Here is a 19,725-nt window from a genome sequence, read left to right on the forward strand (position 1 = left end):
CACACCTACAGTGGAGCACCCACAGTGATACTACTACTCGAAGAATGGGGACTAAACGAGCCTCTCAACCCCAGAGGCGGTGTCTCCAGGCCAGGGTTGAGGCATATGAGTAGGGCAATGTGGAAAAAGCTTGCATATGAACTTTTGTTCTGTGGTTCAATATAGCACTTCAGTCTTTTCCAATTATTAATTTTAAAATAATTTAAAGATAAAATGAATATATCTTTCCCTATAAGTATGAAGGAAAAGAAGTGGCTTAAGAGTGGAATAAAGGCACAGGTGTTCCAGAGAGTCTTATTAACCTTCCAGACCCAAATATTAAGTTCCACAGCCTTGAGATTCAAGAGAGTTGACAACTAGCCACAGGTAACCACTATCAACCAGCAGGCAAATTACATATGTGGATCACCAGAGAAAACCAGGTGTTTTTGATCCTGTAATAGACTGGGGCCAAATCAATTGTGTCTGTTTCTTGACATATGGTGTTACAGATTTTCCCAGAGTCTTAAAAGATAGGCAATTATTTTGTCCATAAAGATACCTGACTTTTGTGCTGGATTATATACCAAGATTTGATATGCAAATATAGCCTAGAAATTATCACCTAATTCCCTTATCTAATAATTTTACTGTGTCCAAGGCATTCATGAATGAAAAGCACTAAACAAATCAGACAGAAAAGGTGAAATGTAAACTTTTTATTAAAAACAATATACATTGAATCACATAGGACAGTTTAAATAGATTAAATTTAATTGAATGAAATATTTTGTCACTACTTTTAAAATTTTCTACTAAGGATATAGGATACGTATTAGACTATTAACTCACACATACTTAAAAAGAAAAGGAGTACTTGTGGCACCTTAGAGACTAACCAATTTATTAGAGCATAAGCTTTCGTGAGTTACAGCTCACTTCATCAGATGCATATCGTGGAAACTGCAGCAGACTTTATATATACACAGAGAATATGAAACAATACCTCCTCCCACCCCACTGTCCTGCTGGTAATAGCTTATCTAAAGTGATCATCAGGTGGGCCATTTCCAGCACAAATCCAGGTTTTCACAAACCAGGATTTGTGCTGGAAATCATGTTTTCACAAACCTGGATTTGTGCTGGAAATGGCCCACCTGATGATCACTTTAGATAAGCTATTACCAGCAGGACAGTGGGGTGGGAGGAGGTATTGTTTCATATTCTCTGTGTATATATAAAGTCTGCTGCAGTTTCCACGATATGCATCTGATGAAGTGAGCTGTAACTCACGAAAGCTTATGCTCAAATAAATTGGTTAGTCTCTAAGGTGCCACAAGTACTCCTTTTCTTTTTGCGAATACAGACTAACACGGCTGTTACTCTGAAACCTGTCACACATACTTAGATTTTTCTTCTGGAAATGACATTTCTGTTGTAAAATATTAAATAAAACACAATGTTAAGTTCTTGACAAATGCAATGATGACTCAGGTATCTGTTCTTGAAATAAAAAACAAAACACCAGTGCGGCCAGCTGGACATTATGAAAACAGATTGTTTTGTTTAGATACCACGAATAACTATACTGTAATAACCCAATGACTCAACATCATGAAAAAGGCAAATGAATACTGGTGCTATTTTCATTAGTAGAATATAAGAAATAATATTTTGCATCAGTGGTTAGCAGATTTCCATGATAGCCTCTTAATCTCATAGGAGTCCTGATGATTTGTATAATTATGTCCCTTTGTAAAAGTAGTTAAATCATACATATTTAGTGGACCTGGACTTTCATGGATCTAGTCTTAGAATCAGAACCCAATTCCTGAACATGACACTCCTGAAACGAAACACGTAGTATTTATGTTGTATATCTACTATTTAATTAGAATTACCTTAGCAGCAGCAGCCAAAGCCTCTTTACTTCTATTCTGTTGTTCCTCCAAACATTTTTCCAGTGCTTCCTGCCAATATGTAAAATAAAGTTGTAACACCGCATATGAGGAGTGGGTAGAAATTGGTTCAAACACTCAAAATATTTAGAACCTGATCCCACTCCCATTAAAGTAAATAGCAAAGCTCCTATTGACTTCTGTAGTGTAGGATCAAGCACTTGATGTACTCAAAGCATTACCTTATGTTTCTGTGATTGTTGCATCAAAGCTTCTTCTACTTTTTGTGCTAACACTTCTTTCTCTGTATCCAGCATATCAAGAAGTCTCTGATGCTATAAGAGAAAATAATCTTATTATTGCAACCTTAGCCTCGTAGTACCACAAGAAAAAGGAGTTGATGAAACACTTAACTAGACATGAATTTTGCGTATATGACCAGTGGAAAAGCTAGAACTGGTTAAACTACATACAGGTAAGTTCCTTAATACCAGCAGCAATGAAGGGCACTACAAGTAACATGAAATATATCTGATAAATTAATAATTTTCTATTATTTTTCCTCAAACTTATGTACACAAAATAAAATAAAAATTATATTAATAAGTTGGATTATGCCACCCAGATAATAATTATTCTTACAAAACCTATGAACATAGCCTTGGCAAAATTACTTAATGCGTATTTATTTAAATACATATGTGGAATTTAACAAAATGTGGATATGCTAACTTTAATTTGAATATAAATCTATGTGAAAGAGAGCAACTATAAATGCTCATATCTATACAACCAATTTAGACCCCATACAGTTTTAAGGTCAGAAGATGAGAGCAAAAATTGCTGCTTTATTCCAATTTTCTTGTAATTTAAAACATTTTTCAAGGAGACAGGGAATGCTGACAATAAGTGACCAAGTACTTTATGTCTGCTTATATAATCTGTCATCACTGTTTCTTATTATAATCCTTTCATCTATGTTTTTCAAGAAACCAAGGTAAGCATGCACAAGACGTGGTTTGCCTTTTAAAAAGTCTGAGCTGTGATGAAAATCTAAAAGTTATTAATGGAAAGTATTGATGCCACGTGTATTTGTCAAGACAACTGGCTAGTAAATCAGTAAACCTAAGGACATGCTGTTTAAGTGACAATTATAGTAACTTGAAATCACATGTACAGTATCAGTAAAAAATAACATTTCATAAGACCAAAACAAATACATGAAATAAATTTATAACAATGTACTAGTTAAAAATATATTGACTATAAAGCCCTCACCTTGCAAACACATAAGCACAAGCTTACCTTTAAGCATAAGCTTACCTTTAAGCATGGATAGTCCTAAATATATAACTCTACAGCAGGGGTGGGCAAACTTTTTGGCCTGAAGGCCACATTGGGGTTGTGAAACAGTATGGAGGGCCTATCCCACTTCCCGCCCCCGTCTGCTCCCCTCAGAACACCTGACCGCCCCTTCCCAGGAGCGCCCCCCATCCAGCCCCCCCCCATCTCCCTGTTCCCTGACTGCCCCGCCCCTTATCCACACCCCTGCTCCCTGACAGGTCCGCCCGACCCATCCAACCCCCTCCACTCCTTGTCCCCTGTCAGGGTTCCTTCCCCACTCTGAACTCTAGGGTACAGATGTGGGGACCCGCATGAAAGACCCCCTAAGCTTATTCTTACCAGTTTAGGTTAAAAACTTCCCTAAAGTACAAACTTTGCCTTGTCCTTGAACAGTGCGCTGCCACCACCAAGCGTTTTAAACAAAGAATCAGGGAAAGAGACCACTTGGAGACGTCTTCCCCCAAAATATCCCCCCAAGCCCTACACACCCCCTTTCCTGGGGAGGCTTGAGAATAATATCCTAACCAATTGGTTACAAAATCATCAAAGACCCAAACCCCTGGATCTTGGAACAATGGAAAAAAATCAGTCAGGTTCTTAAAAGAAGGATTTTATTAAAAAAGAAAGGTACAAATCATTTCTGTAAAATCAGGATTGAAAATACTTTACAGGGTATTCAGATTCAAAACACAGAGGATTCCCCTCTGGGCAAAACCTTAAAGTTACAGAAATCAGGAATAAACCTCCCTCTTAACACAGGAAAAATTCACATAAAACAAAAGAAACTAATCCGCCTTGCCTGTCTTACCTATACTGGTTGCAATATTGGAGACTTGGATTAGGATGGGTTAGAGAAGATGGATTTCTGTCCGGCCTCTCTCAGTCCCAAGAGAGAACTACCACGTAAATGAAGAGCATAAACAAAAGCCTTCCCATCCCCAAGATTTGAAAGCATCTTGTCCCCTATTGGTCCTTTGGGTCAGGTGCCAGCCAGGTTAGCTGAGCTTCTTAACCCTTTACAGGAAACAGGATGTTGCCTCTGGCCAGGAGGGATTTTACAGCACTGTATACAGAAAGGTGATTACCCTTCCCTTTATATTTATGACATCCTCTGACCGCCCCCTCCCAGGACCCCCAGCCCTAACTGCCTCCCCAGGACCCCACCCCCATCCAACCCCCCCTGCTCCCTATCTCCTGACAGCCCTCCCCCCCCCCAACTTCCACCCCATCCAACCGCCCCATCTGCCCCCCCCGGGACTTCCTGCCCTTTATTCAACCCCCCCCACCCCCTTTCCATGCCCCTCAGAGCGGCAGGACAGGCTTATGGGAGGTGGGTGGGCGCAAGTTGTGCTGCTGGTGTGGCTGCGGGGAAGAGGGAACAGCGGGGGAGGGGCCGGGGGCTACCCTCCCCCAGGGGGCGGGCAGGACGTTCCCACGGGCCGGATGTGGCCTGCAGGCTGTAGTTTGCCCACCTCTGATCTACAGCATAAAATCTACTAATGTTTTATTTATGAGTTTGTCTAATACCAGCATGAAATCTATTATCAAGCTGCAATGGTATTATGAGACATTTTTATATATGAAGAAGAGAATACAAAAGTGTTGTATGCTTTATAAAACAAAGTAAAATGCAATTTCTGTACCACAAACATTCAAGAAGGCATTTCTTTGTGAACTTACTTAAAACAGTTTTTTCTGAGTGGAGCAGACATATTTAAATGAAAAACACCTGTCCCAGCAGTGAAATTCACATAAAAATTAAACTTAATTTATAGAATCATAAAAATGTAGGACCAGAAGGGACTCAAATGGTCATCTAGTCCAGTCACCTGAACAGAGACAGGATTACATACTATCTGGACCATCCCTAACAGATATTTTTCTAATCCGTTATTTAAAACCTCCAATTACAGAGATTCCACAACCTCCCTATGTAATTTATAGATTTATGATGTGTATTCTAACTTTCACTGCCGGGTCATATTTTCAGATATTAACCTTCATGGTCAGGCTGTCTTAAAATATCACTTTTTATTTTTTCCAACAACCAATGCTCAGTATTCAAAATGAAACAATAAGTAGATTTTGTTTATTAGTGTGATGGGGTACACAAAGACCAGCCTGGATGACAACAGGTTAAGGAGCTGCTCTGGGCTCAGCCAGCACTGCCCTGCCACACCTGAAAGAGATGTATGGATAAGAGGAGGAATAAAAGGGAGTAGAACAGCTCACTATGGGAAGGCCAGGGAAAAGATAGGACCTTTACCTTGTAGCTGCTGAGGAAAAGCCTGAGGGAGAGCAAGATCTTCCCCATCAGCAACTATCTGAAGGTCCCTCTTGGGAGGAAGGTAGGACCTGCTTCTGATAGACCCAAAGAGGAAGGCATTTTCCCTTTCCACATATTAACCCAGGTAATTTGTGTTGTTTCCCCATGTTTTGTTTATGGATTACCCCTGAAGGGGACAAAGTTGGAACTGACCTGGTTGGAAGGCCAAGGCCTGAGAGGATGCAACCCCCACCCCTAGGTGTAGAGAGCACAGCATGCCCAGCCACAAAGAAGTGCCAAGGGGTGAGCTGATCCCCTCCATTCTTTTCTGGTACAGATTGCAAGCTTTGGACAATGGCTTGGTGGTGGGAAGTGGCACAACAAAGGCAGCCTTAAGGCACTCCTGGGTGTCAGACCCTTTTGTCACTCTATTAGGGCCCTGGGCTGGAGCCCAGTGGAGTGGGGGCGCCTGGGCTCCTCTACCAAAAGCCCCCTTCTGCAGGTCCAAGTGCCTATGCCCCGACCACTTAGAAACACTGCCCCACAAACAAAAACCATTTGACAATCTGCTTTATGCTTCCTTAGTTAATTGACTACAGTGGGACTGAAAATAAGTCTTTTTTATGTCCCCTAACCTGCCCAAGATGAACATCTGTCAGTCTGAGTTCATTTAAAAGAACATCTATTGGTGCAAAAAGGACCTAGACATACATGCAGATACTGACCCAAATATAGGGCATGAATCAAAGCCCACTGAAGTCAATGGAAAGACCCTCATTGACTTCAGTGAGCTTCTGATCAGATCCATATGGAAGACTTTCTTGGATACATCAGTCAATGGAGGAAACAACCTCTGATTCATATAATATATACTCTATAATAGAATGGCAAAATTCATTCTTCTAGATGATAATCTCTATGACAGCATTAAAATCTTAGATAGTTAATTACTCTTTGGCACCAACTGTCATGTTTCAAATACAGAAATGCCACAGGTTTTTCTAACAGCATCACACTGGACCCAAATATATAGAATGTTAAAAAGAAAACCCACAAAATTCTATTAAAATTCCTTTGAAATGATACTGAAGTATGCATTGATTCAATTCACTGTATGAGAATTGGAATTTATTGTTTAGAAAACAGTTCCAGGATTACAATCATGCAAGATACCAAAAGAGAAAATAAGAATGGACCTCTATCATAAGGGCAACTTGCAAGATGCTGATCCTAGAGATGATCTCTGAAAACTAACAACTTTTTCCCCCCACAATTAATCCTTATAGTTTTCAGTTTGTTACTACCCTGAATTGCTAGTGATTGGCTACTACAGTGACAGGTGGTTTAAAAATACCCATACAGATTTAAAAATTCCACCAATTCTCATAAATAAAGAAAACCAATCTACCTAATAAGTAAGAGAGATTAAACCATGAATGTAAAAAGCTATTGCTCACATGACTTACAATCTTTGATTACAGTAACTGTCTGCCAGTAGCTGGGACTGGACAACAGGGTTGGATCATTCTATATTTGTCCTATTCTGTTCATTCCCTCTGAAGCATCTGGCACTGGCCACTGTTGGAAGACAGGATACTGGGCTAGATGGACCATTGGTCTGACCCAGTATGGCCATTCTTATATTCTTATAATTCTATGGAATTCCTGTAAAGTTGGTAAACTTTGGGGACTTCTGTTGAACATTATTTTTCTCTCCAGGTATAAAACACTTTTAAAAAAATCATTATCAATCTTTTGTGAATATAACACTGTGCGGATAATTTTGTACATTAACTTGTCTATATAGTGGAAATAAACACATTACTTTTCGGTATGTACTTGGCATTCTTTCAATATGCAGATTAATGACTGATAGATTTCACTGAGACTTTATCCAATACATTATAAATAGAATATTTTTTAAAAATCCCAAAATATTTACATAAGAAATATATCATAACTTTGCCAAGGCCAGACACTTCTTGTGAATAACTTAGCATGTCATAGAATCATAGAACAACAGGGTTGGAAGGGACCTCAGGAGGTCATCTAGTCCAACCCGCAACTAAATCATCCCAGCCAGGGATTTATCAAGCCTGACCTTAAAAACCTCTAAGGAAGGAGATTCCACCACCTCCCTAGGTAACCCATTCCAGTGCTTCACCACCCTCCTAGTGAAAAAGTTTTTCCTAACATCCAACCTAAACCTTCTCCCACTGCAACTTGAGACCATTATTCCTTCTTCTGTCACCTGCTACCACTGAGAACAGTCTAGATCCATCCTCTTTAGAACCCCCTTTCAGCTAGTTGAAAGCAGCTATCAATTTCCCCCTCATTCTTCTCTTCTGCAGACTAAATAATACGAGTTCCCTCAGTCTCTCCTCATAAGTCATGTGCTCCAGGCCCCTTATAATTTTTGTTGCCCTCCGCTGGACTCTTTCCAATTTTTCCACATCCTTCTTTCCTATTAATGTCCTTTCCTATTATAATGTAAATGTTTATTCATGTGAAATAATCCTTCCATAAAAGGATACCTTCATATTTGAACTTCCAGAAGTTCATAGATCATCACAAATGTTGCAACAGCTGTCTATACAACCCGGGAAAGCACATTCTCTTGTATTAGAGCTAGAGAAATACCTTGCCGAACTGTTTATTTGGCTTCAATGTTTACAGTCAGCCAACTAGTTTTCTTTTTCAGGGTAGAAAGAATTTTCAGCTATTAAATTACATAAATTATTTGAAGAGAAATAAGTAATTGGGAAAGGGTTTACAGAATAAAATACAGCATATTCTCTTTCTCTGAAGTAGGTCTTGAGGCCACAGACCTTACATTTCATAATGAGGGTGTATATAATAAAAAGGATCAATATAACAGATTTAATGGAATTAAGGAGAGAGATTACTAAACAATAGCTATTATTCTTTGAGAGTCACCTTCATGTCTTCACTTTAGTGGAATATGTCAGCATGGGTATCAAACTGTGGAACTACCTTGAAAGCTGTGACTGCTGGGAGGTGCAAGAACGCCGTCATGTAAGGGTGATGTCATTACCCTACTCTATAAAAGGGAGTGCATCTCCCAACCACCTTGGTTCTTTTTCCCCCGAAGCACAACGTCCTGATACTATATAGAATTCAAAGATATAGGGGATGGTGGGTGGGTGGTGTGAATACATAGAAGTGATGCTCAAAGAACAGTTCCTGGTAAGTAATCTCTCTTTCTTCTTTGCATTCCCACCCTTAGGAGATTAGTCAGAAGAGCTCTACCAGAAGGACAGTGAGCAAGGAATTCTTAGCTAAATATGGAGTGTAGCAAGACTGTCCAAATCTGAGCATCAAAATGCAATGCTAAATACAAGTAGTACTGAAAGGGTGCACATAAATCCAAGTTACTGCTTTGCAAATCTCCACCAGGGGCTTGGGCATGCTGATCCTGCGGTGGCACTTGAGGGATGAATTTTTAAACCAGGGGATACTGCTTTCCAAGCTAAGATGCAACAGTGTTTGAAACATTTACTAATCCAGGGTGAAATTCTGTGTTTAATGAGTTTTCTGTGGCATTTATTCTCATATGCTACAAATAACCTATTAGATCATCTACACAGAGGTTGGGTTTGTTTGTTTTTTGTTGTTGTTTTTTTTTTAAGATAAAAGCAGGATGGGTGCCCTCTTTATCTCTAGGCTATAGAGGCATGCTTCCCCTGTGTGGCAATGGTGCCTGGGGAATAACAAACAGGGAGAGAAATATACTGGGATAGGTGGAAATCTCAAATCACCTTATGTATCAAGTTGGGACTGGGCCCCATGGTGACTTTGACCTTGGAGACTATAGTTTAAAGGTGGAGGGGCCAGCAAATATTAAGCAGATGTAATTGTTATGGCAAAAGCCTTTATAATTGATAAACATTTTGGAAAGGTCTGTGCAAGATCCAAATAAAGAGGGCTCATCAGCTTTGTTAAGAAAAGACTTAGGTTCCATCATGTCAGCAGCTTCTTAATGGCTGGACTGCAATTGCCAGTCCCTCCAGGAACCTGAAGACTGTAGGGTGAAAGAAGATGAGTTTGCCCTTAATGTAATTATGATAAGTAAATATTGTTGTCATATGACCCTTTAGCCCGGCTAAGCTTAAGCCCTCTGTCTTAAAATGTAGAAGGTACTTTAGGACTCCAAGGACTCCAGGTCGAGATGGAGTGAGTCGATTACCAGTGGCCCAGATACTACACTTTCCATTCTTGTTCAGCATGGAGCTCCAACTGGTTTGATGGAAGATGTACTGAACACTCAGAGCAGAAATGGTCCACATTAGTTAGCACGTTATCCTCCTTCATGCTGCAAGATGGAGTGCCTCTAGGTTGGAATGCAGAACTGTCCCTACCTGTTGACACAGGAGGTCTGGAGATAAACAACATACTTGCTGCATCTTTTCGGTCAGTTGCAAAAGATCTGGATACCAGCCTTGACCGGTAAGCAGCTTAGCAAGTATACAACAGTTAGTGAACAAGGTCAGGATTGCCTCCTTCTGTTCCTCAATCAAGGATTCTAGCTCGACTTTTGCTCACTTAAAAGGCCGGACAAGTAAGCTCTCCTTCCAAAAGCATCCAGCTTATATCCCTCTCTGCGAGAAAGGGTGGAATGAAAAGCCTTGTTGCCCCTTACTCTCTTCTGTGCTGTAGATACCACCGTGGAGTTTGTCAAAGGGTGCTGTAGTGAAAATGTACGTCCTTCAGGTGGTACGGGATACATCCCATCAGCTCACTTAGATACAGGTGGGGATGAGAAAAAAAGAGCCAAATATCTTTGGCCACGTTGCGAAGGCCATAGCTAACAGGTATAGCTTCTTTGTGGTCTCCATCTGTAATAGAGAAGACAGAAGACCAGATGTTTCTGATGCTGTGACTCCATTTTGTAGCTGGTCAGTAGTAGTAGGAACATTTTGCACAATAAATCCTGAAACTGTCTAGGTTCCTCAGGAGGTGAAACATCAATATCATATTCCAGTGAGATGCCATTCATATGTTCCTCCCAAGAGGACTCAAATATTTCCTCTGGAAGTCTCATGTCATTCCTCAGATATAGGCAGACTCTCCTGTAAATCTGAGTGATCTGGTCAGTATCGGTGCAGTCAAACCATATGTGTGCCATATGAGAAGTGAGCACATCAGTCCTGAGGCTGGTGCTTGTGCCTCAGCCTACAGCAGGACTTTCAAGGAGTCCTGTATATAGGGCTATCTGAAAAGCTGGGGAGGCCCTGCATGAAATACTTCCATGATAACTGGATCTGAAGCACAGGAAAATGGCATGGGGTTTGAGGACAAGTTGGAGGACTCTCTAGATTTCTCTCTGAAGGGGTTGAAGATATGCCAGAGGCACTCCTGGATTGAAACCAGAGAAGTTGATACAGGCACAGAGATGAACTGTGGAAAAAATGTAGTGGGGTGGCTAGCTGCTTCAATGGTGGACACCCACTCCAGCAGAAGGATTAAAGGTATTACCAGGATCTGAAATGGAGAAGAGTCCGAGTTAGTCAATGCTGAGATGTCTGGTTACAGAGAAGTATGGAGAAAAGGTGACAGTAGTGCTGTCTGCGAGTCTCCTCATGGACGGAAGCTTATAAAGGAGGAGAGGGATGGTGCTTCCTTCTTTTTCTTTTGGTTATGTCCTTGTTATGGGGAATTGTGCTTCCTCTTCTCCTTCCTTTTACTCTGATGGGCATCTGCATTGACTTGGGTTACTGAGATAGAGGCACTGGGCCTGGAGATAGGTCCAGACTCAAGGCTATTGGTACCAAATGAAAAGTAGATGCTGATGTGGGCACCTACTGAGTAAGTCCCACGATCATCAAGACTTTAGTATATAGTGTCAATTTGGACTTTGGTGCTGCTTTTTATTAGGCCAGTGTTGGTGGTGCCAGGTAAGGTATTCACTCCCAGTTTCCAGTCTTGGGTTCATGACAGATGGTGGTGCTGAAGCCAAGGTGGCAAAATGCCTCGAGTCCTGTGTCAGAGATCAGCAGCATTGAAGCTGGTCTTGGTACCCTTGACAGGCTCACAGGTGTACCAAGATGCAGACAATGAGACATCAGATGAGCCTGGAGGCTCAAGTATCTCTTCTCTTATATCACTTCAAGTGCAGTGAGAGAAGACATGGTAAATTACACACTTCGGCCTTGTCTACACTACTGCGGTAAGGCAACCTAAGTGACATTACTCCAGTTATATGAGTCGACATAGCTTATGTTGACTTACTGCAGCATCTGCACCATGCTGCGTCAACTGGAGACGCTCTCCCGTCGACTTACCTTACTCTGCCCATTCTGGCGGAGTATCAGAATTGACCAAAGAGCACTCTGCCATCAATTTAGCGGGTCTTCACTAGACCCACTAAATTGACACTCGCTGCATCGATTGCAGTTGTGCTGATCTACCGGTAAGTGTAGACATGGCCTTAGTTACAGAGCTGGTCTCCCACAGACGAAGATGACACAAGATCTGGGTGTCGGTCTCCAGTACAAGACTGGCAGGCAGTGCACCTCTTGAAGTCCTTATGGGGGACTTGCAATGGGTATTAGGTGTCTGTCTGCCATTTGTGCCTTTGAAAATCTCCCATCAAGTACTTAAATATGACTTCCGGAGCCTAACTTCAGGCACTCATTTTTAAAAATTATGGCCTACATCTACATTGTCTGTCACACTGCTACCAAGCATTTTTGTCTTTGTCTTACCAATTATGGAATTTCAGTTTAGATTTTTTGAGTTCTGTCAATGAGATGCAACCTAGGTTGGGGTGAAACTACACAAACTATAATTAAAGTTCTAGAATTAAAAAAAAAAAAGTCAATTATTAATCTACAGGAAGAGAGTGAAGTCTAGCTCCTGAAGACAGGAATCAGTGATCATGACTTCCAGTCTCTATTCCTGGCTTTGAAACAGCCACTGTATGAATTTTGCAAATAATTTTTTGATTATGAATCAAAACTAACTATGAACTTTGCAAATAATTTTTTATTACAGTTTATCTTTAAAACACCATATACTAATATTTACTAAAGTGGTGTTATGAAGTTTCTTTAAAGAGACATTTTCAGAATTGTGCACACAATGGGGTGCACATTATGTTCATGGGCAAAAACCATTTTATTTTTTTTCCCGCTAATATGCGTGAAACTTTAGGTCTGAATATTTGTAAAGTGCTTAGGGACAGTCTGAATGAAAGGCAAAAACAGTATTACAATTTTCTATTACATTTTGAAGCGGACATTTGTAACTATGTTTTTATAGATAATAGAATATAATTATAATACCCTATGAAATAATTGCCTTGTGTGTACTTGTAAATTCAGACAAACATTTCATTTCTTGACTACAAGGGAGAAGAGGCAAAGAACTTGTGATCTTAGCATTTTTGCTTTTTAGTTAGTTGCATTTTATTTAGCGAAGATGCTATATTTTGTCTTTCCAGTAAAATATTACATTGCTAGAAAGAAGATAATGTTGTCACAAAGTAACTTTTGCAAATGGGAAAACCTAATAATATATGGGAGGAACCCTCCCCCCCTTTTTTTTAATGCATGAAAAAAAATTTTAAAAGAGGGTCAAGGAGAATCTTTTGAAATTTAACCTAACACAAAAGGCATTCAGAAGTAAGTTACAATGATTTCCCCCCTTGCAACAAGTTCTTCGGGCAACAGTTCCAAATGGAGAACGTTTGATGCAGATTCAAATATAAATACAGAGGTCCTTTGGTTTTCCTTGATTCCTGTAAAAAAGAAATCAAAAAATCTTTTTCCTAAAATGAGAGTCACAGGAGATATTGTAGACAGATTTAATCACAATCATAACTAGTTAGAATTTTTTATATTAAATAATGTGTCTGAAGAATCATGTCAGTTTATTCTCAGGTATGCAAATATATAACCATAGAAGGTTTGCAAAAGTATATGATATAAATAATTTACAAGGTAAGTGAAGTAATTCAGATGTTTCCTTTCAGTTATTGTACAGCTCAAACACTATATATAAAGTACTAATAACCAGTTCAAATCTGTACAGTTATGTTCCAAACAAGTACATTAAACATATTCGTATTAATCCTAAAATGCAAGTTATAAATCAAAAATTGAATAAACTGTCCAAGGTTAACTGAAATGCTTTGTAAATATGGACAACTTGTACCTCACCTCAATGTACACTTATTATAAGGGGGAGGGGCAGAAAGCTCCTTTTTTCCCTCCTCCTCCAACATATCCATTAATGAATTTGCCATAATTTGGCTACAGGTGCTGCTGTGTGCAGTTGATGTTTGGGGGTACTATTTGTCTAAGTCGGGGGGGGGGGCAAACTTTTTGGCCCAAGGGCCACATCTGGGTGGGTAAATTGCATGTAGGACCATGAATGTAGGGCTGGGACAGGGGGTTGGGGTGCAGGAGTGGTGTGGGATGCGGCAGGGGGTTGGGGTGCAATAGGAGTGCGGCAGGGGCTCAGGGCAGGGGGTTGTGGTACAGGGGTGGTTTGGGATGCAGGCTCTGGCCCAGTGCTGCTTACTTGGAGCAGCTCCGGGGTGGCAGCAGCGCCCGCCCTGGCCTTGCGCCACTCCCAGAAGTGGCCGGCACCACGTCCACGTGGCCCTTTGGGGAGGGGACGGCAGAGGTCTCCGCACGCTGCCCTCGCCTGCGGGTACCTCCCCCGAAGCTCCCATTGGCTGAGATTCCCTGTTCCTGGCCAATGGGAGCTGGGGGGGGGGGGGGGAGTTGCCTGCAGGCAAGGGCAGACCACGTAGCTGTCTGTCCCACCTCTCCCCGGGGCCGCAGGGACGTGGTGCTGGCCACTTTTGCAAGCGGAGCCATAGGGGTGGCAGTCCCGCGGGCTGTAGTTTGTCCACCCCTGGTGTAAGTACAGTTAACCTTCACATTATCAGTGAATAACAGCTATTAAAATCAATGCATCCATGTTGGACTATGTGAGGGGTGTATGAACAGTAAACTGTGGGAGAACCCATTCAAGAACAAAATTGCAATGAAAATTGCAACATTCACTAAAGTTAATACACATGCTATCCAACTCAACAGAACAAAGTATTAAATTATTTATAGATTCATTGTAACTAATCAATGACTACTTTTCAATTCCCTCTGAGGAAGCATTTTACGAACACTCATGAATTAAGCCTCAATATCCCCATGAATAGTAGAGATGTAGTAAAAGCCTAATTTTGAAGAGGTGGGTGAACACTTTTCACAAAGCAATGACTTTTTACCCCAAAGGGAACCTACACAATGCTTTCAAAAGATGAGTCTGGGAGCTTAAATTCATAACTATGCCAGACACAAAAAATCATGGTCTTAATAAAGACACTGGATTTATGGTTTATTACAACCTGTAATCCACTAACCCTCCTTTTCGTCCTGCGATTACAGGTGTGTTAAACAGGCCACTTCACCTTGAATAGTCCTTTGAATGTGCGCTAATTACTTATGCTAAATCATCTGTTTAATCTTGTATTTAGTTGTGACATTCCTAGTACCTTTCTCAGACCCGAAGAGGAGACTGTGTAGCTTGAAAGTTTGTTTCTCCCACCAACAGAAGTTGGTCCAATGAAAGGTATTACCTCACCCACCTTCTCTCTCTCTAATATTCTGGGACTAACACAGCCACAACAATACTGCATACAACAATCAAAGACATTTCAGTAGGGAATCACCAAACCTTCCCTGTAATAAGTCAGCTGAATGTCTTCATCTCAGGACAAGGTTTCAGTCAATAACTGACCAGGAAAACTCAGTCACACTAGTATTTATTCTTTTTAACCTGTGCATAATTAAGATGCTCTACTTTTCCTGGAAATAAAGTTATAACCACAACCACTTTCCACTGACAAGACTCAGGAAAAACGTTTTATGGATCGGTCAACAGTACTTAACAATCCAGTCTTTCATTCACCAGCAGAAATAATATACTACTGGACTCAGCTTTTCAAGATTCTTTAATTAAAATGTGTTCTTGTGTCTTAACAAAATTCTCCTTTTCATTTCAGTTTCTCATAGAAGAATCCAATTGTAGGAGGAAATAACACAAGTCCTGGGAAAAGCCTCATTATTCCTATTAAAGAGAGAACTGACTAAGATTAGAAAAATACACAGTTACAGGTCTGACTCCCCCCTCTGGTTAATTATAAATTAGGTCATTTCAGGATACTCACTTTTCAGTCATACTAAACATATCAAACCAAATTAATTGCAATTTACCAATTGTAGAACTGTATTTATGAAAATAGGTCTCTTTGTGCACTACTCAAAAATCTTATTATGAGAAAGAGAATTTTCTTACCTTAAAATAAGTTATTGTTTTCCCTTATAGCAGTAATCTGTATGCCCAATCCTGTACTGATACATGTTACAGTGACTCCTGGCCAACTTCAATGTGTGCCTGAATGAATTGACTGAGGAGCAGGGAACTACAACTGACTTCCTGTTCCGCCCCCACCATCTGCAACACCTCAGTTCTACTTGGGCATGGTAGAAAATCTTCTCATGTAGGTTCTATTATAAAGTAAGCATTTCCACCCCATGCAAATTTCTCAAATGATGACCCCTTGCTGCACAGCTGAAGTTCACCACCTCTGTTGCCAGAGGGGCCTCTAAACCAATGCTGCAAGATTTGTCCCTCAGAGAAAACTCCAAATAAATAAATAAAAAATATCAGTAAAAGTTTTCTCAAAAGATAAAAGCTCACTTCATTCAATTTAAATGAAAGAATTCATAGCAAAATGACAACTGGACTAACAAAATAATTAACATATAATACTTCTACTCATGTAGACTGCAATTCAGCAATTACTTCGGCAAAGGTGTAACCTGAATCATGGTAGTTCCAACTATGATAATAAGACTACTCATATGCTTAAAAGTAGTTTGCTGAATGTTGCCTTATATGCAGAGCACCAGCTGTACACAATATTCTACAGAATACACAAAGGCAGACTCAGTTTTCACAGATCTTATATTCTAATTCAGAAAGAGATACACATACAATGTGGAGAGTTTACAGGAGGGCTTGGAGGAGTCATGGATGCAGACATGAATAAAGGAATTCTTAAGTAAAGAATGAAAAAATAACTACCGGCAGTTCTGTTTGCAATGTTTTTCCTTGTCTCCCATCCTACAACCAAGTTCTTATGGTTCCACTTACCAGTAAAGCAGCGAGACAAAAAATGAAAATTAAGGGCAGTATAAAAAGCCTACTGTTCAGTAATGCAACATAAAACACAAAGGAGAAAAATCTCACCACTTGTACTACAGTTCTTGAGGATTGTGTAAGAGAAGAACAGGGAAGACAAAAGTTATAATATGATTGTGATGGGCAAATTAGGAATAACTGGATAGGTAAAATCATATAGATACACTTATAACAAGTTAAAAAAAGGAGGAAGAAGGTTGTTTAGAACCTCTGGAAGCCAAAGAGCGATTTCCAACATGTTAGCAAATCCAGAAAAGGTTTAATTTCACTTAGCTAATGTGAGTGTCCAAGAATACTCAGATCAGATTCTGAAAGATTCCTAGCTGAACCCATTTAAACTAAAAATGGAAGGAACTGCAACACCATCTCTTAACCAGTTTGTGGCTGTGGACTAGTCTAAGCATTAGTGGTCTGGAAAATCATATGACCAAGATCTAAGATTGGGAAAGTCTTAGTAGCAAAGCAAACTTGAATGTATGTTTCCAGCATGCAGAAATGTAACTTTTTAGGAGAGGAGAAATGCCCTGAAAACTAGCACATGAAAAGTCATAAATACAAGTCCTAAACCTAGACCTTCTCTCCAGGAAGGGGAAAACCTTCAAAACTCAGGAAAGGCAAACCCTTGACATAATAGAACACTCAGAAAGGAAGAGAGTATTCTGAATTTATGAGTAAATGCAAATTGCAATTGCTATACTATAATGAGAACTACAAAAAGAAGGGTAGGGAAGTCAACGGCGGCATGTCCATACAATATACATTCAGACCATTTATCTCCACAAGTGATAAATGTGACTGATCATTTTACAATTACCTGAAGAACTCCGATCTAGGTTATCCTTAGACTAATGTTTATCCTTCATATTTGTATTATCTCATAAGAACGGCCCTACTGGGTCAGACCAAAGGTCCACCTAGCACAATCTCCTGCCTTCCGACAGTGGCCAGTGCCAGGTTCCCCAGATGGAATAAACAGAACAGGTAATCATCAAGTGATCCATCCCCTGTCACTCATTCCCAGCTTCTGGCAAACAGACTAGGGACACCATTCCTGCCCATCCTGGCTAATAGCCTTTGATGGACCTATTCTCCATGAATTTATCTAGTTCTTTTTTGAACACGGTGTGAAGGCCAAGACCATAACAATCCTCTGGCAAGGAGTTCCACAGGTTGACTGTGCGTTGTGTGAAGAAATACTTCCTTTTGTTTGTTTTAAATGTGCTGTCTATTAATTTCTTTTGGTGACCCTCCTAGTTCGTGTTATCCTTCTCTACTTTTTCGACACCAGTCATGATTTTATAGACCTCAAGTATATCTCCCCTTACCCATCTCTCTTCCAAGCTGAAAAGTCCCAGTCTTATTAATCTCTCCTCATATGGAAGCCACTCCATACCCCAATCATATTTGTTGTCCTTTTCTGAACCTTTTCCAATATATCTTTTTTGAGATGGGGCGACCACATCTGCACACAGTATTCAAGATGTGGGTGTACCATGGATTTATATAGAAGCCACATATTTTCTGTCCTATTATTTATCCCCTTCTTAATTATTCCCAGCATTCTGTTCGCTTTTTTGACTGCTGCTGCACATTGAGTGGATGTTTTCAGAGAACTATCCACAATGACTCCAAGATCTTTCTTGAGAGGTAACAGCTAATTTAGACCCCATCATTTTATATGTATAGTTGGGATTATGCTTTCCAATGTGTGTTATTTTGCATTTATCAGCATTAAATTTCATCTGCCATTTTGTTGCCCGGTCACCCAGTTTTGAGAGATCCTTTTGTAGTTCTTCGCAGTCTGCTTGGGACTTAACTATCTTGAGCAGCTTTCTATCATCTGCAAATTTTGCCACCTCACTGTTTACCCCTTTTTCCAGATCATTTATGAATATGTTGAATAGGACTGGTCCCAGAACAGACCCCTGGGGACACCACTATTTACCTCTCTCCATTCTGAAAACTGACCATTTATACCTACCCTTTGTTTCCTATCGTTTATCCAGTTACCAATCCATGAGAGAACCTTCCCTCTCATCCTGTGGCAGCTTACTTTGCGTAAGAGCCTTTGGTGAGGGACCTTGTCAAAGGCTTTCTGAAAATTTAATATCCACTGGATTCCCCCTTGTCCACATGCTTGTTGACCCCCTGAAAGAATTCTAGTAGATTGGTGAGGCATGATTTTCCTTTACTAAAACCATGTTGACTCTTCCTCAACAAACCATGTTCATCTATATGTCTTGACAATATTGTTCTTTATTATAGTTTCAACCAGTTTGCCCAGTATTGGAATCAGGCTTAGAGGCCTCTAATTGCCGGGATCACCTCTGGAGCCTTTTTTTTTAAAAATTAGCATCACATTAGCTATCCTCCAGTCATCTGGTACAGAAGCTGCTACAGTTAATAGTTTTGCAGTTTTACATTTGAGTTCCTTCAGAATTCTTGGGTGAATACCATCTGGTCCTGGTGATTTATTTGCTGTTTAATTTATCAATTTGTTCCAAAACCTCCTCTAATGATTCCTCAGATTTATCACCTAAAAAGAATGGCTCAGGTTTGGGAATCTCCCTCACAACCTCAGCCATGAAGACCGATGCAAAGAATTCATTTAGTTTCTCCGCAATTACCTTATCATCCTTGAGTGCTCCTTTAGCACCTTGATTGTCCAGTGACCCCACTGCTTGTTTAGCAGGCTTTCTGCTTCTGATGTACTTAAAAAAAATGTTGCTATTACTTTTTGAGTCTTTGGCTAACTGTTCCTCAAATTCCTTTTTGGCCTTCCTAATTGTATTTTTACACTTCATTTGCCAGTGTTTATGCTCCTTTCTATTTTCCTCACTAGGATTTAACTTCCATTTTTTAAAGGATGCCTTTTTGCCTCACACTGCTTCTTTTACTTTGTTGTTTAGCCACGGTGGCTCTTTTTTGGTTCTCTTACTATATTTTTAAATTCGGGGTATACATTTAAGTTGAGCCTCTATTATGGCGTCTTTAAAAAGTTTC

At 40.2% G+C, this 19,725-nt stretch overlaps 1 protein-coding gene across 13 annotated transcripts in view; it reads right to left on the reverse strand.

Annotated features, from left to right (window-relative positions):
• CCDC91 (coiled-coil domain containing 91) overlaps positions 1-19,725 on the reverse strand; it is a 334,198-nt gene that overhangs the window by 107,803 nt on the left and 206,670 nt on the right. For all 13 annotated transcript variants that reach the window (XM_073315272.1, XM_073315319.1, XM_073315302.1 and 10 more), the window contains 2 exons: positions 2,120-2,212; positions 1,881-1,949 (listed from right to left, as the gene is read on the reverse strand). In XM_073315272.1, coding sequence (XP_073171373.1) covers positions 1,881-1,949; positions 2,120-2,212 — 162 coding nt within the window. The remainder of the gene's footprint in view (positions 1-1,880; positions 1,950-2,119; positions 2,213-19,725) is intronic.

Source organism: Lepidochelys kempii, chromosome 1 (assembly GCF_965140265.1).
Source record: "Lepidochelys kempii isolate rLepKem1 chromosome 1, rLepKem1.hap2, whole genome shotgun sequence".
Lineage (NCBI taxonomy): Eukaryota > Metazoa > Chordata > Testudines > Cheloniidae > Lepidochelys > Lepidochelys kempii.